We start from the raw sequence: 21,886 nt of genomic DNA on the forward strand, positions 1-21,886 counted from the left end.
TCAAACTCACCAATTCAGGACCGAAACATGACCAGTCCTATGAGAACAGATCCCCCTCCGTTTGTGGCCTCGTGTGAACTTCGATTCACCACCATCCTTTGTCAAATAATTTAATTCTAATTACTGTATGTCTTGCGTTAATTACATAAAGTACAAGCTTTGAAACCACCCACGGGCAAGATAACGTCCATTGTGTTTAAAAATGTTTTCTCCAAAAGAAGGGCAATTACAGCACCCAGTCATCCGGGAATCCCGCTCAGGTCTTTCACACGATCTGGTCTCACAGGACTAGTCCTGCGGTGTCCCCGAGTGTCTTGGCAAACTGTTTTATTGGCCTCAACTTACGTTTTTGTTATTGTAGCAGTCTTTTTAGTTAGTGTATTTGGATTTCCACAGGGGTTTTTTTTTGCTTCCACTTTGCTGTGATTGCGTTTCGCTTTTTATTCGGCATTTATGAGTTTGGTTTTTGTTTGCATAATTCCGTTTGGCAGCATTTTTTTACTTCGTGTTTTGTTTTGCAGTTTTGTGTGGTTTTTACAACTCTCAGCACAGAAAGCTGGTTTCTCGACTAACACACACAAGTGATCATATTTATTATATCCATTTATTTATTGCATAAAGGCATTTTATAAGGTAGAAACAGCCATAAAATTTTGGCGACGATACAATGTGCTTATTTTTGGGCAAGAGTGTTTATGCACTACGAGTTAGGGCAGAACAACATTTGGTGACAAATGTGCTGATTGATACTAAATGGTAAACCCGTAAACCCACCACCTGTAGAGTTGAGGTAACATCTGAAAGAGACAATACACTTATTCTTATGTCCAACATGAAACCCAGGCACCAGCATTGGATATGCACCAATAACAAAAGCATAGAAAAGTGAGAAGCAGTTCAAGCAACATTGTACGGCACATGATCAAGCCCTTAGGAGAAAATGATTTGGTCACTGAGATGAACATAAATTTAAAACCTAAATGGCTGTTGCATAAAGGAATGGAAGAGCATGATATTTCTGTGACAGCATGTTGTATACTTTGAGATTGGCAAGGCTTTTGTTGGCGCCATCTTTGCAACTGAATTGGAATCAGAATATTCCCCTCTGCGTGTCTTCGTTCATTCAGCTGCCTGCTCGGACACCTCGGTGGACGCATCCAAATCCTCGTCACTCTCCAGTCCCGTGCGAGCAATGGTGCGGCGGATGTTCAAATGTACGTCTCCGCGCCTTCACAACAAAACATACGAACATGGGTCAGTATCTGACAAGTGAAATGGTTATTTAGGTAAATGCCTGGATGTGTGGACAGGTTGGTGCTAACCCATTTTAAAAAGGAACAAAATGTAAAAATGACTGAAAAGCACCCAACATGTATAAAATTAATCAAGTAAATCGTTAAATCTTTGTAGTTCTGAATGTGTGTGAGAGCCGTTTTGTGACATTGAGGCTGATTTAAGACACCGGGCAAGTATTGTAAATCGGGACTAAATTGCTTCATGTCATCTTTTTTTATTCTTTGGCTGGATTGTTGTAATGTACACTAACCTGAGCTTGCTCTTCAGACTGCTGACTTCCCGGTTCATGGCATCTGCCGACTCAGTCACGTCTTCCAGATCCCTTTGCAGCTTCCTACGGTAAGCGTTGGCTCGCGTCACCTCCTCCTCAGCCTCCTCCAACTGGCGCTTCAGCTGACGCATGCGGTTGTTGGTCTTATCGGCCTGCAGAGACAGTTCGCAAATGTATGCAAGCGGAATTGTTGGGCGAAATTTAAAGATTTTTTTTTAGTTTTTTTTTTACCCTCCCTAGGTTAGTGATCTGGTTGCCGATGATCCAACCTTACAGTTAAGCATCGACTTTTGAAGGTTGAAGTCGATGATCCGTTAATCACGTGTTTCTGGCATCTCTTCTTCCAATCAGCCAATTTAAAGAGGACTTTCAACTTGACTATGCACTGCCACCGCAGATTGTTTGAACATTAACTTTCCACTTCGATATTGGAAAATAAAACTAGACATTAAAGGCGATAGTTGTACCCACATCACGTCAAATACTACTGAACGGCACTGAAAGGGGAAGCCAAGTCAAACAAGTTGTGTCATGATCGGTTGATACCTAAGCAACTGTGGTGTCATCTTCAATTGACAGCAAGTGGCAAAACAGCCACCCCATGAAAAGGGTTTAGAAAAAAAAAGGGGGGGGGGTAATTTTGCTGATTAGTTCATATTCCACAAAAGCATTAATCAGAATGCCATGACGTGTAGGGCCCGATTGAACATATTGGAAATAAATTTTGAGTTGGCTTACCCTTTCAGTGCAGTTCATTCGTATTTACTGTTGCCTTTAATCTCTAGTTTTATTTTTTTGTACTATACTGGATTTATTAAAAAAAAAAAAAAAAAAAAAAGCTTTTAAGCCACTTAGATCACAATGCCACACACACACAGTCACTGGTATGTGCAGCACATGATGGAAATAAATAACAGCGCCATCTGGTGGCAGGATGAAATAGACGAAGGCTTACCTGGTCCTTGTATTGCTCCGCGTTGCGCCGCTCATCGTCTACCTGCAACATGATCTCCTTCAGCTTCTTCTCCGTCCTCCTGACCAGCCGGGATGCTTGTTGACGCTCCCTGAATTCCAAAAGGAACATGAATGGGGGACACCAATGACGACAAAACCTTTGAAAGAGGTTTTCTGCCCCCAAAAGCAATAAGAGACTGACTTGGACTCAATGTCGAGCTGCTCTTCCAATTGAGCAATCTTGGCCTCCAGGGAGGCAATGTTGGACTTGTACTTGGACTTGATGGTGCTCTCAAGCTCCTGTAACTTCAGCTTCATTTCCTTGTTCTGGCGATCCAGCTGCGATCGAGTGCCCTCCAGCCGCTGGACATTGCTGTGCTCGGCGGAGAGTTCTGTGGTCAGCTGCTCCATCTAAATGACAAAATCCAAATAAATTGTGCTCTAGTCACTTTGCCTTTTATTTCATACTTCCAAAAGAGGGAGGGGCTGGAGCATACCTGCAGTGTGGTTCTCTTCAGACGCTCATTGACCATCTCGGTGTTAAGTAGCTCCTCCTCCAAATCCTCCTCTAGCTGGGTAATGCGACCCTCCAGCCTCCTTTTCTCTTCAGCCTGCAGTGAACTGAACAATAAATTGAAGGGTGAGAGTCACTTAGGTTTGCAAAATTACAGGAAGTGCCATAGTTAGAACCTTTCCATCAGAATTCATGTGAATTTACGGCAACCAGACCAGATTATTGAACGTTTGCTCTCAATAGGGATTTTAACAGTTGATGAAAATATATTTCAGCCTAACCGACTAAAATGATCATGTCAAGTCGGTACAGTTTAATATGAAGAGGCCATTGCCTGAGCAGGTTGGCAAAAATGCTGGAGAGTAACTGCGTTTTCTTTCCACATTCTGAATGGGACCGTTATTTCTGGATGAGTTGAGTGATTGTTTTGCTACGTGAAATCTGTTCAACTAGCAAATGTATACTACAAACTGTTAACCATAACGCTGAATTGTTGACCATCAAGACATGCTACTGTTTGACACCATCATGCATCATAAAGTTAAGAGGAACCTCCAAAGTTTAAAGCAAACCAGTGCGTGGTGCAGGTTAACCTCCAAGTCAAAGGGGGAAATTGAATTATTTGGTCTCCCCCTGCCAACCTGACAAAAAGGAGCTGCACCGCGTGTAGTATAAGAGTCAGATGTGTTGACATTTTTTTGCAGGACACCCCAGAGAGTCGAAATCGAGAAACTTATAACCGCTGACCCACAAGCAGCATGACAGCGTCGTGCACGTGGTACTATATAGACATTCCACCACCTGCCTCTAATTTGTGTACATTATGTAATTTACATTAAAAAAAAGAATTTTAAAAAACAAAAGGCCTCTATTACCTACTAAAACAGAATTTTTGTCGATGACATTGTGAGAGTGCAATGTAGATCGAGTAGTTTTAGAATTCTGGTAGCCCTCGTGTTACAACTTACTTTTTAGCATTGCTGTTGTTAATCTCATCCTGTAGCTCGTCCCTCTCTGCCTGGATTTGTCTCTTGAGTCTCTCGGCAGTGGCGAGATCCTGTAAAAAAAGCAGAAGACAATGTTATTTGCAGTTGAATAATGCTCATCCTCGCTTGCACATAACCACACAGTCCGGTTTGCTCTGAAAAGTGTGTTCTATTGGAAGGAGGTGCGCGCGTGGGGGAGGATTGCTACCTCTTGGTAGTGAAGAGCATCTGCCTCCAAGGCTTTCAGCTTCCTCTCGGTCTCCTTGGCCCCGTTGACTGCCTCATCTCGGGCCATGCGCAGGTCCTCGAGCTCTCTCATTTGCTCTTTCATCTGGGCCTTGTTTAGGACATGCACAAGATTAGACAACGTGACGCTTGTGTCTTCAAAATGTGCCTTCACCGCCCCCACCAGAAATAACTTACCTGCAGCCTCTTCAGCTGTTTGATGGCCTCATCTCGGCCCTTGTTTGCATCATCGATCTGGGTTTCGAGATCTCCCAAGTCCAGCTCCAACTTCTTCTTGGAGGACAGAGCCTGAGAGCGCTGCCTGCGTTCGTCCTCCAGCTCCACTTCCATTCCACAAACCTGAAAGGGAGGGAGGGGGAATGTGATTTAAAATAAAGTGATAACTGTTTTTATTTAACTAGTTTTATTGGAATAAGATGTTTCAATATTTTAAATTCTTATTGTCATTGATTTATGTCCATGAAATAAAATTGAAAATGCTGATCCATTTTTTTAATCTGATACCATTATTTGTTATAAAAATGACACTAGTGAAATTCTCATGCTCCTTATAATGGCGGATCACTGTATGAGATGACAATTGAGAACAGTGGAAAATAATTAGGAATGGGGAAATAACCGGTGGAACTCTTACCGATTTGGAACGGTTTGAAAATGTATTTTTCTTATGAGAAACAGTTAAGCATTTCAAAACGGTACCAAGATGAAATTAGCGGAAATTACATGGGTCACACAACTCCAAGATTTCTCCATGGAGACTGATTATCTTTGTCTTAAATCCAAACAAATTGCAAATATCTGCTTTTACCTTGATGATCAACATTCTTGCCCATTTTTTGGAGTGTTACAGACCGAACTAGTGACCGAAACAATTTGCTCATTTTCCATGCTGTCGACTTGAAATGATGCTGTTTTTGAATGGAAGGACATCATTAAAAAAAAAAAAAAAAAGAAATAACGACTGAGTAATCAATTAAACTCAAAAGGTCACGTTCAAAATCCTTAGCTGCAGCCCGAGTTATTCCTATACACTTATATAATCTACATTCTTTAACATGATTTTCCTTTTTCAAAACCATTAGAAAAAGCCTGTCATCAAATTACCTTACATACTAGTTTTTTTTGGGGGGGGGGTGAGACAATAAATCTTTCTCACCTGTTTGACCAGCTGCTTCCTCCTCTCCTCGCCCTGCTCGTCTCTGGCCTGCAGGTCGCGGTCAAACTGGGCCTTCATGGCCTGCATGTTAACCTCCAGACGGAGTTTGGCGTCCTCGGTGGCCTGTAGCTCGTCCTCCAGCTCCTCCAGCTGAACCCTCATCTCCTCCAGCTGTTGCTCCATAGCACGCTTGGACCGCTCCAGCTCGTGAACCTGTGCAAAACGAAGGATTGCCAGTCACGACGATAAAACACGATTGTCTCCTACATCCGTCGTGTTTTTTTCCTCTTACACTCTTGCCCACGTCATCCTTGGAGGAGACCAAGTCATCCATCTCTGCTTTGAGCAGCTTGTTGGCCCGATCCACTTCGTCCTTCATGTCCGTCATGCTCTCCAGCTCGCGGGCCAGCGTCAGCGCCCGCGTATCTTTCTCCCTGGCGTCAGCTTCAGCCTTGTCGCGCTCTTCGGCATACCGAGTGGAGGTGTTCTTCTCCTCAGCCAGCATCTAAGTGGAGAGTGACGAAGTTGTTAATACAAACCAGACACGCGTTCCGAATCTCTCCTTGGACTGAATCAGACCTCATATTGTCCAACTAAACTTTTTGCTCAATCAACCCTTTATGGTTTGTTGCTGCATCTGTGATACCTGGTCGAACTTCTTCTGTTTCCTGTCCAGGTTGGAGACCACCTGCCTCAGGTTGTCCTGGTCCACCATGAGGTCATCCAGCTCCTGCTGCAAACGGGTTTTGGTCTTCTCCAATTTATCGTAGGCGGCCGTCTTCTCTTCAAGCTGCTGCTGCAGCGAGTCGGCGTCACGTTGGACGCGCTTGCGACCCTCCTCCGCGCTCTCCAGGTTGGCCGTCTCCTGATCCAACTTCTTCTTCATGTCGGCCAGCTGAGGAGCGCCAAGGTCAAGAATGAAACACGGGCAGATGGATTAGATGACGAGAAGAATAAAGTGAGAGTCCGTGAAGCTAACCTGGGCCTGGAGCGAGGAGACCTGCTTCTCCACGTTCCTCTTGCCCTCCTCCTCTTCCTCCAGCAACTCCCGTAGGTTGTTCTGCTCATCCTCCTGCTGCCGCAAGCGAGTGGAGATGCCCAGCTTCTGACGAGTCTCCTCTTGGAGCAACTCCTGCAATTCAAGAGAAAACAAAATTAGAGAGCGTTGTCACAGGCATGGAAGGGTTTTATAAATCTATATTGTTTTTCTTGATCATTTAATCGTCACCGTTTCTATAATATCACAAGTAACGAATCTTCAAAGATTGATCCCGTCATAATTTCTGGCACAAATTGTTGATGTCTCCTCTGTTTTGTCTAACAAGAGGTCCATTCATTGGAAACATGTTCGTGCTAGAAGTTGACATTTTGGGGCCGAAACCAGCTTACGTATGTGAACCGGTAAAGGGATTGGTGAGGGGGACTTAAAGCAATGTTAGTCGAGGCAATGACATGGCATCAGTGTCACATCATTACTTTTGTCCATACCTTATTTCAAGAATGAAGTACCTGCTTCCAAACTATGTTCAGAGGAAACCAGCATCACGAAGCTCAGCAGTCTAAGAATGCCCGTCCATAATCATCACCATACATATTTTGGGCTCGTACCTGTGCATCCTGCAGCTGAGACTCCACTGAAGAAAGGTCTTTGCTGAATTTGATATTTTTGCCCTCTGCGTCAGTCAGAAGGCTGTTGACGTTGTCCAGCTCAGCCTAAACACATGGAAAGTGACGGTGTGAAAACGAGTCTCTTGCAAAAAAAAAAAAAAAAAAACAACATTTTCAATATGTCCAAACCTGCATTTTGGCCATCTTGTCAGCCATCTCCTGCCTCTGCTGTTCGCTCTCTCCATATTTGACCTGAAGCTCCTGAAGTTGGGACTCTGCCTTCTTGCGACGGTGCTCTGAATCCGATTTGCCTTGCGTAAGAGTCTTGAGCTCGATCTGCACCTCATTCCATTCGCTCTCTAGTGCCTGCTTTGATTTCTCCACAGACATCTTGTTCTGTGTGCACATAAAGCCAATGTTCAACACCTCATCCTGTTATTTGTAAGCAAGTGAAGGTTGTGCTCCTTACCCGCTTGGCCTGCTCCAGCTGATCATTCAGCTCGTCAAAGGCCTGGTTGTGTTTCTGTCTCATGTCAGCCATCAGCTGCTCGTGAGCCTTGGCCTCATCCTCCAGAGTCTTCTTCAGATGGGCAACCTCAGTTTCACGTTTGGACCTGGAAGGATGGAGAATGATAAGCCATTGTGAAAATGGCTTTTCTGTAGCAGGTAAAAATCTGTAACTGGACATATGGGTAGGTTTTGCTGTTCGGCAGTTTTGTGCCACCCTTGAACGCTCTTTTTTTTTTTTTTTAAATGCACAAAAGCCCTTTGCTTGTGGGGTTTTACAGTATGCGGTTATTTTTTGGATTGTTCAAACCCTCTCTTATTTAAGGATGGATCTTTTATAACTGCATTGAGCATGAAATTGTGTATCATTATTGATAACTTTTGACAAACCAATGACAGTCACTTTATTAAAATAACTGGAAATACAGTCTCTAAACTGAAGAGGGTGCGGGGGGGGGGGGGGGTTACCTTAGCTCCTGCTGTGCTGCAGTAGAGTCCAATGTGTCCTCCAACTCCGTTTTGAGAGCTTCCAGCTCCTCACCCAGGTCCCGGCGCATCTTATCTGCCTTCTGGCGCGCCTGTCTCTCCAGTTCGAGATCCTCCTGCAGCTCTGAGATCTGAGCTTCCAGCTCCCGGATCTTCTTCTGGGCTGTGTTCTTGGCTGCGGCCTCCTCCTCGATCCTGCGGTACAGAGCAGGTGAGTATTGAAGTCGACTGAAAGGAAGCAAGTGAAAAGAAAAAAAAAAAAGAAACCAACTTTGCCAGCGCAGCCAGCAGCTCCTCCTCTTTCTTGGCCAGCTGAGCTTCCAGTTCAGCGATGCGGGCCTGAAGTTCTGAAATCTGGTCATTGAGGTCTGTCGAGTCGCCCTCAAGTTTACGACGGTTCTTGTCCAGCTCTTGACGTATTTTCTCCTCCTTTCTGAGACGTTCTGAAAGTTAGGACACACAACACTTCTGATCACACAGGTTTACAATAAAGGGAAGAAAAAAAAAGCACATCGGTCACTGCCATGGCAATAACAGATTTTTACTGCTCTCTGACCTCTCCCGTAAACTAGTAATTCCTCAGTCCAACTTAACACAGTAGTGCTGAACCAGATAATGAAGGGAAAACAAATACTCCATAGAAAAATAAATGCTGCTTCTATTAAAAAAAAAGGGAACTTCAAAACTTGAAGAAAAAAAAATTGTCAGGAAAATTTCTAAAACAAAAATAGGTTGGAGCTTATGTTATTGGGTGCACCAATCAGCTTTGATTTTCTGCCCCCAAATTACAATTCCCGTTTTATTATTTGTAACGGAAGTGATATTGTATTCTAATATACACTTGACTGATAAACAGGATTAGACCACAGGAAAAATACTTGCCCTCCAAATCAGTGATCATGGCCTCATGTTTATTCTTGAGTTTTTGTAAGCTTTTAGACTTCTCCTCCTCTTCAGCCAAGTTGGTTGTGAACTCTGAGATCCTGTCCTCCAAAAGTTTCTTCTCCTGAAGTTGAAAAAGGGGGAAAACACAGCTGTTTTGGCGCACGTGCATGGTGGCAGCGACGCCGAGTGGAGACAAGTGCAGTGGAGTGCTTGTGACCTTGTTGAGCTTGTTATTCTGGTCATCCAGCACCATCATGTCGTCCTCAATTTTTTTCATTTTAGCATCTGTGGTGACCTTTTCCATCTGAAGCTTCTGTCTGGCTGCTTCTTCCTCATCCAGCTGCTGCTCTAGGTCCTATAAGAACAGGGGGAGGAAAAAAAAAAAACGTTGAGCACAATGCGTTGAGTACATTGCGATCCCGATTCCCTTTACTGACGGTAATGTTCTGCATCAGGTTTTTTCTCTCGCTGTGCAACTGGCCCACGCGGTCCTCTTCCTCTTCCAGGCGAGCCTCAAAGTCGTGAAGGATCTCCTCCAGCTCCTGCTTCTTGCTGGCCAGGCGGGCTCGCATCTCCTCAGCCTCGGCGCACAGCTCGGTCTCTGCCTGCAGCTGCTCCTGGAGGGCCAGCTTCTCGGCATTCAGCTGGCGGTTAAAAGAAAAACGACAATTGCAATATTGCTCGATCACTCATGTTTTCTTTAAAGATTGGTATACGTTTTACAAATTCTGCCAAGGTATATATCAAGTTCGCAGTACAACCGTATATTACAATTCACGGCAAGACAAGTAAGAGTGAAGGATTATAAAAACCATTACGGACAAACGCAAGTAGTACAGAACACTATCATGAATGCACGCAGCAATAGAAGCGATTACATCAGGCTCGATTGAAACATTAGTTTATAGACACCTCCTCCACTTAATATAATATCATTACTTCTTCGGGGGGGGGGGGGAGAAAGTTAAAATAATTGCTTATTGCTACATCAGTGACACTGGTACCTGCTGTTGCTTGGTCTCGTATTGTTGGAGCTGCTCCTCAGCCTGCAACTGCCTCTCTTTGACTTTCTGCAGCTCCTCATCCTTGGCCACCATCTCCTCCTCCTGCCGGGTCACTTGTAGCAGCGGCTTCACCTTCACAAGAACAACCAGAAAAAAAGCTTATAGTCTGGCAATGTGTCTAAATGTATGATGCAGTAAAGTTCTGTTGAATAAATCGTCATACCTTGGTGAAAAGTCTCCACCATTGCCAGTTCCTGAGTTTGAGGTAAGCAGCCAAGTTCCTCTGGATAACTTTCATGGCCATCAACTGCTGCTGTCTCTTGGCAAAGGCTCTATCGTTACCAAAAAAAAAAAAAAAAAAAAGCGCGCGTTTGCAGTTGAGAAGTTTCTGTGATCAAGATGACAAAACTCCCTCCAGAGTGCCTCCTTACTTGCGTGCCACATATCCTCGGCACCAGGCCTGGAAACAGATGATGACGTCTGTGATCTTCATGTCTCTCTCCTCCTCCAGGTGAGCCAGGACACCGGCTCTGAAGAACACTTTACTCTGACCGATGCGGTACAGATTGGGGTCCAACTCCAGTGCCTTTATCTGAAACGGAGCAATGAAGTCAGATGAAGACGCGACCTTCCCTTTTATTCCTGATGTGACTTCTCCCTCGTACCATGAGCACACAGGCTTGCTTGCCATCCATGAAACCCTTTGGGATGGCATTTGGAGTGAGGATTTCATACCTGAGAAGAGTTATACGACATTGTATTTTCCTTACTTAAGTCTCCATCCCCAAAACAAATGAACACGGGTGCACTTTACCTCTGTCTGAACTCCTGGAAGACAATGCGGTTGGGGAAGCCCTGTCTGCAGATCCGGATGCCCTCCAAGACTCCATTACACCTAAGCTGGTCCAGAACCAGGTGAGGCTCTAGTTTCCCTGCCTAAAACGAGTTATAAGTATATAATGACGATATGAATGGGAGACGGAATCAAATAACAGAAATGATGTCACGCGATGCCAGCACCTTTTTCTCATGGTTGGGGATGATGCAGCGGACAAAGTTGGGGTTGGTGTTTCTGAGCGTGGCCATCAGGTTACCCAGCTGCTCCTTGTACAGTTGGCCCACGGTGCGGAACATGCCTTTACGAGACTTGAAGGCACCGTGCATGGAATCTGACATTCCCGCTACTTTATCCAGGCCGACAATACGGTCGACTGCGAGGACACAAAAAGGTGTCAAGGCAATGTTACGAGGGTAAAAATGGAGCTTTTCCTTGATATTACACCTTGCTGCTCATTTTGAATGCACCCCAGATTGCTACATTGCGACATATGGAAATCTTTATTTGCAAATTCCACACACACCGTCTCTCCACAGGTCGGCTGTAAACTTGTCAGTGGACTGGTTGAGCAACGTGGCCACACACTCATTCAGAGGATCCATGTTTTTCATCAGCCACGCGTCCGCTTTGTAGTCCACCTGTAGCAATAGAATGCATCTTTCTTGATAAAGACCTGAAACTATTTCTCGACTGGAACCACTCCTATATCGACACACAGAATTTTCAGTTACCTTCCCAGCATAGTGGATGATGCAGAAGTCAGCATCATCCTTGAGTTTCTTGGGTTTCTGGAACTTAGGATGTGTTCCCTGCTCCTGAACCACCTTCTCCACAAAGCTCTTGTCTGTGGCCTTGGGGAACCAGCACTCCTCATCTAGCAGAGACAAGATGCCAGGAGGTCCAGACTGCAATCGAGAGAGGAGGAGGTGGTGCATTAGTCTCTCGGTGAAACAAAGTGCTACTGTATGGTACACGACTAGTGATGGAAGATCTGAGGCGAGACACAGTTGGAAAAATGAGATTGAATCAAAGCGTTGAAACACAATGACTCGAATGTCCAGTCCATGGATAAAGGCACATATGTGGAATGTCACGTGACCCACAAGAAAACAGGTTGGCAGACTTCCTCTGTGTGTGTGTGTGTGCGTGCGCACGTCTGATTATATGATTCAAACCCAAACTTATATCATGATACACTTCAGCCAAATCGCCCAGCCCTAAATGTAACTCAAGTTTCTTTTCATAATGAGCCTTTGGGGCAAACGCGTCATCCTTCAGTATGTTGTTCGTGCAGCTCGACAGGTGCCCAAGGTGTGTGACGGCTCACATGTTTCTCAATGAGATCGATGCAGGGCTGCAGGTCGAGGCCAAAGTCGATGAAGCTCCAGTCGATCCCTTCCCTCTGGTACTCTTCCTGCTCCAGGATGAACATGGTGTGGTTGAAGAGCTGCTGTAGCTTCTCATTGGTGTAGTTGATGCACAGCTGCTCGAACGAGTTCAGCTGCAGGGAGAAAATGTGTGCGCGTGACAATGAGTGTTTCAATTCATTAAATACCCAACGGTAATCAAGACAGCGTCAACTCACCTCAAAGATCTCAAAACCGGCAATGTCCAGGATGCCGATGAAGGAGGCTCCTTGCCTCTTGGTCTTGTCCAGAGCTTTGTTGATCCTCATGACCAACCAGCGGAACATCCTCTCATATGATGCCTTGGCCAGGGCCTCCACGGCAAATTCAGCCTGCTCCTGAGTTTGAGCCTTCTGGACGTAGTCGCGGCCCACCTAGAGAAAGAGAGAGCACTTTGATGCCAGGAAATGTCTGGACATCGTCATATATTAAGATGTCAGCATGCAAAATTGGCAACCTTGATACGTGGTGACAAGATAGCTCGAGTGAAGTCTGTCACGTTGATGCCCAGCAGGTGAGACACTTTCTGTGCAGCTATGCAGTGAATAAGGAGGACATGTTAATCATATTTCGGGATGTGTATAAGTAAGAGAAAGGGGTAATTCGGAAAAAGTGTACCGGTGTCATCCGGCATTGATGCCTGGTCAGAGTGACGTTCTTTCTTGAAGGTCATGTTTCCCAACTGCAGCACAGCCGACACCACTTTCAACAGGCCTGAGGAGGATGTGCACAGACGGTGTCGGTCTTAAAGCGCCTGCAAAGGCAATTGTCGGGCTTTCCCCGCATACCGTGCTGTAATATATTATTTAGTCACAACTACACATCTACACCAAATTTCCCTTGTGAATTTTGACAGACCACTAATAACTTTGCGTCCTCATGAAACAGCAGTTGCAGCCCGAGTCCTGTTCCAATTGAAAGTATGCATCAACCAAAATACCCGGATGTTATTTGTATTCAAGCTTAAACCAAGGGTGCATCGTTTGAAGACTTGGCTGGGAAAATATCACAAGATGGCATTTCATGCGGCTGTCAAAACAGGTGAGTCGAGAACTAACAAACATTTGAAAGTATTCGCCCCCCCATAATCTCACAGAAATGCATCAGAGCCGAGAGAGAGGTATCCAGCCATTCCAATTACAAAGAGACTACACAGTGGCTTTTTTGGAAAGTATGTTCTTCGTAAGACCGTATTTGTAGAGTTGACGAGAACACAGCGTTCTTGCTATTGCGAAATGGCTACTGTCATTCCTTTCATTAAGACACCAGGGAACTCTTCAATTGTGAAAAATCCAATGCAGCCTTTTAGAATACTCCAAGACAATGTATGATTTTTTTTTTTTTTACTCAATTTAAAACATACCAATTCTTTCCTCTTCTGGGATACTCATGATCTGGAAGGCCTCCATGGTCTCCGAGAACATGTCCTTGTCCTGCTGGCCCGGAATAGTCACGTTGCCATTCGACAGGAACCGATACTTGCTGTAGTCTTCCAGACACAACTCGGCTGTTTGGAGGGAATGGAGTTGATTGAGTAAAGAAATCCATGAACACAAGTTCAATTGTACATGTAATTAAAGCAGACATAATAAGGGTGGGGGTGAGGGGATTAGTGCTCACAGCGCAGTTTGTCTCCTGCTCCACTCAGCATGTAGTAGAAAATGTGGAAGCTTCTCTCCTCTTTGGCTTGTCTGATGGCCCGAGACTTCTCCAGCAGGTCTGGTAAAACTTGAGTCAAGGACGAACCAACACAAAATACTGTCAAATACACCTAAACAGTCATCCAGAAGAAATTAACCGGTACACACAAGAACCTCCAAATTAGGCATATGTTTTTCTTCCATTTATTTCAGCACGGCGTTCATGTTCAAACTTCATATTGTTAGTAATTATGAGTAAAACCTCGTTTTGCTGTACTAGGTGGTACTTGGTGAAAAATGTAACGAATCCTTGTATGCCAATATGCAAATAAAATGTTGCTTAAAATTTGCCTGTGACAGTTTGGCTCAACAACTGATTATTTCAATTGAAGAATTTCCAAGAAGAAATGTGTGTCAGTGAGGATTTCAGATTAGCATTGAGGAAAAAAAAACAGTGCTCGTTAAGTTAGTTTGGGTCAAAAGGATGCAAGTTTCAATGTTGGCTCCAACGATGTATCCATTCACATCAAAGTTGATTCTGATGAATTTTCCCTAAAAAGCAAAATAAATAAAAAGCTGAGGGGAAGCGTAAGTGAATTTCAGGGAAAATGGATGTCAGTCATGCTTACAAATCGAGAAGAGTTGTCATTCTTGACCGTCTTGGCGTTACCAAAGGCTTCCAGAATGGGGTTGGCCTGAAGAAGCTGCTTCTCCAGTTCCCCCTGACACACGAGACATCATCTAGTGATTGACTTGTGCAGGTTAATTTAAAAAAAAAAAAAAAAGCAGCTGTTTTTGCATTTGGGCCTGCATTATAGTAACATGCTCAAAATTTAAGTGAAGATTGTTTTTTAGTGTTTTATAGTTTCATTATTTCTGGAATACATGACTGATTTGTTCGGAATTTTTACTATAATGCCACAGGGTATTGACTTATGTATGCGCAAGTGGCATTTTTTTTGGGGGGGGGGATTCCTATGTTTTTAGCATTTACCCGACATTTTCTCAATTTGTTCGACCATGTTTGCAAATATGCCTCAAGTAACTTAAAGATTTCACCTCCCTGCCCTCACAAACACACCGGGTACAGCTGCAGCACAAACGAGAATTATATCACAGAATGGATACTTGTGAACTTTAATGTTTCTTAAACTAGAATAAATACATTGCTTGGGCACTGAAAAGGAGGCTCAACATTTTTTTTAACGGGGCTATACCACCACCTAGCTCCGGTGCAGCGCCATGCATGAGGTTAGAAAAACGTGCAACCACCAACCAAGGTAGGAAATGCAATATGACATTGTGACAGACAAACACACGTTGCAACAGGAAAATATGCCTGCTGGCAGGGGATAGGCAGGCTCATCTCATATGAGGTTGAACTTGTTGGCAACTTCTACCAGACATATATTGTGTACAAGTTGATTCAAGTCTGCAGCCTTTTGCTATCCCCGCCCATTTTGCATACAGGGCAAGCATTTCAATCCCCCCCCCCCTTCACTATTCCAAACACATTTTTGAGTGAGGATTCTGACATTCTTGGCCCCCCCACCATCTCATCTTAAAAAAAAAAAATCCTCAGGAAATAATGAATTAGATGTAAAAGTATTCGTACAGCCTTGGCAGAAGCCTGTTACCGATTGTAAAAAAAGTGTCCACAGCATCTTCCCCAATCAGCCTACGAAGCACTTTCATTTTTACCAGGACAGTTTTCTACTTTTGTGCAAACAAGACAGTTGAGGTGATTTGTTAATTAAGCAGCCTTGAAACAGTTAGTCATTTAAATTAAGAATACAGCAGAGCTGAAATTTTTACACAGGAGCATCTTCCAATCTCATGCTCCAAGTAAACAGTTCTTGAATGAGAGACAAGCTATGAAGTGAATGAAACCATTCCCATGATAGGAGACAACAGAAGGCTCCATGTTTAAAGGCTTGCATAAGCAGACAACATGCGTACGGAGACATTAACTCACATGTGACAGAGCTGTGCTGCCCTGGAGAGACAAGGGGTAAAGGATACTACTTCAAAAATAGAGACAACAAAATAAATAAATCGCACACATGAGGGGAGACATGACAAGACCTGAAAGAGGAATGTGCTCAGGTCGATGAAATGATTTTAAAAAACAAAACAAAAAAAAAAAAAAACAGGAATGTGAAACAACAGGGAAAAAAAAAAAAAAAACAAGACGGAGAAATTGAAGCTATTTGTGCAGACCTGATCCTTCTTAGACTTGAAAGATGAGGCGACATAGGCCAGATATTGAATGACCTTCTTGGTATTCTCAGTTTTTCCTGCTCCAGACTCGCCACTAGACAAGTTAGCACAGAGAAAACATACATCTAATGTTTCGCATTTTCACTGGTGAGACGAGTTTTTTTTTCCGATCTTAACATTGCAAGGATTAAAATCTTTTGAAGTGAGTCCTTTTGATGGACCAGGAGATTAGTGACTTACGTGCAAAGGATGGACTGATCCTCTCGATCTGGAGACAAGACAAACATGGATTAAATAAAACCTCAAAGGAGGCGCTAAATAATGTTGACCATCTCTAAATAGACACTATCTAAACAAAAATATTGGGACGTGTGGCCATTACGCCAGCAGGAAGTGAAACTAGACGTTGGAAAGACTTTTTACTTTCTGGTGGCGTGGGGCAAACCTCACTGATATTGGACCTGAGAAGGCAATGGCTGACCATCTCTGTTCTAATTCATCTCACCAAGTGTTTCATCAAGTTCCACCACACCAAATTATTCTAAAAAGATGTCTTTCTGGACCTTTTTTTGTGTAGTGAGAAACAGTCCCCAAACTGTTGCCAAAAAGGGAACCCTACAATTGCCTCGAAAAAGGCTTGGAATTAAGATTCAACAGGAATAAAGGGTTTTGTGTTCTTCTAACACACCTGACTTCATCTGTCAGCCTATCACTATTGCAAAACGGAAGGGGGGCCCAGAACGGATCCCTGCCGCAGTCCTACTGCCAACACCTCGGCCATAAAACTCACTCCTGCTTCATATATGTCCTGTACTACACTTGTTTCTCTACCTGAACAAAGACAATGTGGCTCCTTTTAACCTTCTCCATCAATACCCTCAAGGAAAATAATGCATCTTATCTAGGCATTGTGTTTTTACAATTTCATATGTAACTGAGGTTAAAAAAGAAGCATTTTAGCAACAATCACCACGAATCTCACCGAAACATGTAGTGGACATTGCCAATAACCTCCAAAATATCCACACCCTCTCCTTTCTTCTTGCCAGTTTCCTCTCTTTGTATTCTAGCTACAGTGGCCAGGAAAATCTGCTTCTTCCTTGACAATCGTTGCAAGTTGTTTTTGGTTCAACATGCACTTAGTCTGTGTTGCGTGTCGGTGGATGTGCGTAGGAGTCAATCGCCAGATTTATGGGTGTGAGTCGGCGAACTGTAATTTGTTGGCAATTGTCCAGTTCAGTCACCTTTGGCTGCATTGCTCGACAGGCTTAATATTGTGTGTGTGTGTGTGTATACCCTGCATCATGCTCCTGTAGGCCGTGTCGGTGATGGCATAGATGTGAGGTGGCATCTCGTGCCTCTTCTTGCCCTTGTACATGTTGATTATTTCCTCAGAGTAGATGGGTAGGAATTTGTAGGGGTTGACCACAACGCAGAAGAGCCCTGAATACGTCTAATATGGTGGAAAAATACAAAGTCAGTGCTTAATGGCACCTGTGGTGCCACGAAGGGAAAAAAAAAAGTGGCTAAACCCACATAGATTAGTCCAGAGTAGTAGCGTTCTTTAAGGTTGTGCAGCACAGAGGCTTCGTTGAGGCAGGTGAGCTCGGCCATGTCCTCCACCTTGTTGAACTTGGGCGGGTTCATCTTTTGGATGTCATCCTTGTTGATCTTCACCTAAAGTTTGAATGAAGTGTGTCAGAGAAGCTTTCCAGCAAGTTGCTCCATTGGTCACAGACTCAACTCGTACCTTTTTGCCTGAGTCGCTGAGCTCCACCACGCACTCCTCGCCCAGCTCCTCCTTGACGGAGCCGGCCTCGAAGCCCAGTCTTTCCGAGGGGACCCACACCTGCTTCTTGCTGGCCCAGTCGGCCTGAGCCAGCGGGTTGCTCATCCCGCTGCGGTCCCCGTACAGGTACTTGTCTGCGTCACTCATGGTAGCTGTAAGGCAACACATTTCACACTCAAAAAAGTGGCAAAGCTAGTTTAAGGTCTCGTACTGCATAGGTACACTTAATTCAGTGTGCAGCAACTGCATGTTTACAGAATGTGGATAAAATAAGTTGACCTTTCTTTTACCTCGCCCCAGATTTTCACAGTAATCATCCTGGGAGTTTTTTTTTTGCGTAATCACACCGACGAAGAGAATGACGGGAAGCAACAAGTGAGCCGTAATCTGATGAGAGTCATTGCCTTTGAGGGGTTGCCAAATTTGTGGTGAAGATGTCATCACCAGACTGGTGCCGAGTGCTTTTCAACGTGTTCTCTTAGAGGCGGGAGGCGCTCCAATGTTTGCATTTCATTTGAAACCATTTCAACTTCTCTAATTCATTCTCATACAAGTGTAAAGAAATAACTGTACAGATTCTGCAAAGGGAATTCAGAGGTGTATTTAAATGTATCATACAGTGTATTTATGAGCAGACAGCACAAGAAAATGTCTTCCCTCTCACAAGAATCGAAGATCTCTCATTCTCATGAGCGATCCAAATTTCACAAATTTCCAACTCGACCCTATCCTCTCCATTGCTGATTATCCCCTTCCAGTTGCTGACCTGGCATCCCTACTTACAGGAGGGGGAAAAAAAAAAAAAAAAAAACATTTTCCAGGTCCCGATGGAGGAGGATAGAGAGAGGCTTTGTAGTCAGGAATGTCGGGAAGCAACAGGCCCGGACAAGGAGAGAAATGGCATTACTCTCTCCTGGGCCACACCCAACCTTTACCAAGAAGGTAAGCAAGCATATTTGGAAGTGCTTAAAGTGGAAACCATGGGCCTCAACCATTTTCTATACCTTGCGCTTCCTCAGCATCATGGGTGAATTACTCCATCGGACTGTGCGAGAGGTTGTCGTTCTCGAGACACTGACCTGTTCGCAAGCCAAATTACAGGGTGCAGCTAGACAAACAAACGATTCCACTCGCACTAATGGACTTTTTAAGGCTTCAATCAACATGCATGTTTTCAGAATGCAGGAGGAAGATTGAGCACAAGAAGAAAACAAAAACACGGGAAGAACATACGAACTCTATTGAACACGTGTAGGCCACAGCTGAGATTGGAACCCAGAGGTAGACAAAATTTCCCATGAAATAAAGGGGGGGGGGGGCACTAACTTTGGCAATGTTGAAATAATCTCAAATTTTTATATAATGGATGGAAACAAGTCAAATTTTTCTCTTCGTTACCAGAATAAACACCTAAACTGCTCAATTCCATTGTGCTAGACTTAGTAGTTAAAGATAATTTTAAAATGTCAACATTTTTGGGACTTCAGATTGGCTTTGGTTAATACATAGTGTAGTTCTTGTTTTTAGATTTGCTTTTTTTCTCACTACGGCGATGTGAATTCATGTTTTTATTCAGAAATGCTCTTTCCCCCGCCCCCTTTCTAAGCATTTCCCAAATAAAGGATCAAAGAGGTGGTTTCATCATGTGAACAAATATTGGGTGAGCAGGGGTCAGGAGCATGAGTTGTGTGTGTCTGGTAGCAAGTTCGGATAAAGGGATCAGGTCAGCGGTCATCTGTCTCCCACCTAAGTTCATTATGTGCTCAGACATGAACAATCGGTGGAGGAGGAGGAGGAGGAGAGGCGGCGACCATGTTTTCAGCAGATCATGCTTCACAAAGTCCAGGAATTGGTGAGAAACAAGCCGAGGTCAGCATCCCGAGTAAACAATGAGGGGCAGAGAGCATCGAGTCGGAAAACAAACACTGTTTGATTGCGTGCGTTGATTCCGCGCGATGCCTTGAACACAAATACAAAAGGTACTCTGGTGACAAATCAAACAAGTACGTCAATATGGCACCTCCTCCGCTTTGATGCTCAAATCTCTCACAGCTCGTAAACCTCCACTCAATTCTTCTTTTTGGCCGGCGCTCAAGCTTAGCAGGCTGCTCATGTGACAACTGCTTGGGTCCAACATTTTGGATCCTTACGTGTCCATTTAGGGATTGATGTGCTCAAGAGGCCTTCTCTGTAACCCCTTTAGACTGTCGAAATGTCATCAAAACCTTAAATATCGCTATTGTGAACTCACACAGGAGCATTTTTTTTTTCAATATTATGCTCATTGTTTCAGGGAGTAATCTCTCCACGGAGGTGTGTTGAATCCAATTTTACCATCACATACCTGGCCAAAAATGGCTCCTCTAAATTGATAAATGATATTAAACTCTCGAATGGAAATAGATGAAAGAAAGAAGAAAAAAAAAAACCTGCAAATATGTGGACGCGAAACAAGTATGCGGGGAGACACTGTACAATTTTAAACAATTTAAAAGGGTGTATCAGTCTATGCTGGTGTGTTGAGTCCAAGTTTACAGAAATAAAAAAACACCTGCCATACATAAAAACTGAAATGATCAGCGTCACTTAAAATCAGGGCGTCTAAAAGTGTACCTGTGGTGGTCGAAAAGAAAACTACACATGGTTTATCAATAAAAACTGCATCCAAACGCATTTTTGGTTACACAGGTTGTATTAAAGCAAGCCTACATAATAGCTTGCGGAACCCATTTGTCAAGATGCCTTGACAGCTAATGCACGCAACCATACGTGCCTGCAAGAGGCGGGGCCATGAAGTAGCGGCGTTGAAAGCCATCTTGGCCCAGCCATCTCTTCAATTCAACATGGCATTTTCTTGGTCAGATTCTGACAAATCTGCATCATTCTTGCAATTTTCCAGAGTCAATAGTGACAAAAGGTCTGTCAATCAGACACTGACGACGCCCATTTTGTTGGCTCAGTTTCAGACAGGCTAAAGTGTACGATAAAACAATTGCCGTATGAGAATGCGGAAGCCTGTGTATGATGCGGGTCAGGTTACATCATTTGTTTTAATTAACTAATAATTAATATCCAACTTTGGATGTGACATTCACTGCCAGCTAACCGGCCGGGTGGATGCCAGAACGTCTCGCTGTTGCTGACGCCCTCGCTTGCGGCCTGGCATGCCTGACAGTGGACTTTCTTTTTCCTACAACAGCTTATTTGGTTCACCTCGCAAGGAGGAAAACAAAAAGTAAGAATCGACAGATTTACATCCAAAAATCAAGCAAAAATCAATCTGGCATATAAACTTGACTGCAACTGATGGGTGCAAGTGATGGCCCAGTCAACGACTTGAAATCACATCCACTCCTAACATGGTGCCGTGCATTAAAATTAACCAAGGGGCTATTTTGGGCAAATACGAGACTGGACACAAAAAAATGGGAAAACCCGATACTTATCAAACTTTACAATGCTGCTCTTCCTTTCCCCATCAGTGCCTTAAAATGGGCCGCCAGGTCCAGTCGAGGGTCATTTGTGAATCATAGCTAGTTCTAAAAATGAAATCAAGTACTACAAAAGGAAGAACGGGGGGGGGGGGGCAACTTTTTCTTCACATTTAACTGTGACAGCACCTTACCCTCAAAACATGTATTTTCTCCACCATCTGGTATACACACACGCGCACGCGGTTTAATTGCAGCCAATTAAGTCAAAAGTACCTGGCACTGAAAAACAATCAATGCTAAAAACCTGTCCACACACGGATACAAAGGTGGCTCAACAATCAACAAACTTTAGTGTGAACATACCTGAGGTGCAAATATGCATTTTGCTGTAGAGGTTAGCTTAGTTTTCTTTGACAGTCATCATGTGCATTCTGATGAACTTGAGTGGGAAACAACAAAAGTAGGCCTGCCTGTTTGTCCGTCTGTCTGTCTGTCTGTCTGTCTGTCCGATAAACATCAGAGAGACTTTCTCACTTTTTTCCTTTTAATGACATCACAAAGACAAAGGCCCATCCTTTCAACTACCGTTCTGTCTTTCAAGTTTTTTTCAAAAAGAGAAAAGGGGGGAACGCTATATAATGTGCCA

At 43.9% G+C, this 21,886-nt stretch overlaps 1 protein-coding gene across 2 annotated transcripts; it reads right to left on the minus strand.

Moving 5' to 3' along the window:
• Positions 1–585: 585 nt before the first annotated feature.
• Positions 586–17,958, minus strand: LOC109511098 (myosin-9-like). 2 transcript variants are annotated; one of them, XM_019861849.1, is made up of 42 exons: positions 17,768–17,958; positions 17,554–17,694; positions 17,314–17,470; positions 16,258–16,285; positions 16,018–16,111; positions 15,773–15,793; positions 14,427–14,519; positions 14,286–14,349; positions 13,778–13,876; positions 13,521–13,664; positions 12,776–12,871; positions 12,615–12,691; positions 12,337–12,531; positions 12,079–12,252; positions 11,483–11,656; positions 11,275–11,389; positions 10,934–11,124; positions 10,728–10,849; positions 10,579–10,648; positions 10,345–10,505; positions 10,137–10,245; positions 9,914–10,045; positions 9,347–9,553; positions 9,127–9,264; positions 8,907–9,030; positions 8,296–8,467; positions 8,007–8,219; positions 7,501–7,645; positions 7,221–7,427; positions 7,032–7,136; positions 6,403–6,555; positions 6,070–6,318; positions 5,716–5,928; positions 5,424–5,636; positions 4,445–4,606; positions 4,230–4,358; positions 4,004–4,092; positions 3,019–3,142; positions 2,724–2,932; positions 2,523–2,631; positions 1,547–1,719; positions 586–1,228 (listed from the first exon to the last, which is right to left on the minus strand). In XM_019861849.1, exons 1-42 carry the CDS (start codon positions 17,951–17,953, stop codon positions 1,120–1,122), a joined length of 5,886 nt encoding a protein of 1,961 aa, XP_019717408.1. In that variant the 5' UTR covers positions 17,954–17,958; the 3' UTR covers positions 586–1,119. The 2 variants fall into 2 exon arrangements, with proteins under 2 accessions (XP_019717408.1, XP_019717409.1); XM_019861850.1 differs by lacking the exon at positions 15,773–15,793.
• Between the last annotated feature and the right edge of the window lie 3,928 nt (positions 17,959–21,886).

Source organism: Hippocampus comes, unplaced genomic scaffold, assembly GCF_001891065.2.
Source record: "Hippocampus comes isolate QL1 unplaced genomic scaffold, H_comes_QL1_v1.1 scaffold7, whole genome shotgun sequence".
Lineage (NCBI taxonomy): Eukaryota > Metazoa > Chordata > Actinopteri > Syngnathiformes > Syngnathidae > Hippocampus > Hippocampus comes.

Excerpts from the sequence above, each read along its gene's own strand:
- LOC109511098 (XM_019861849.1), bottom strand. The coding sequence starts at position 17,953 with ATGAGTGACGCAGACAAGTACCTGTACGGGGACCGCAGCGGGATGAGC. Across the intron at positions 7,428-7,500 it reads AGCTGGAGCAGGCCAAGCGG|AACAAGATGTCTGTGGAGAA; the intron begins GTAAGGAGCACA and ends ATGTGCACACAG. Across the intron at positions 6,556-7,031 it reads CTCAGCTGCAGGATGCACAG|GAGTTGCTCCAAGAGGAGAC; the intron begins GTACGAGCCCAA and ends CTTGAATTGCAG.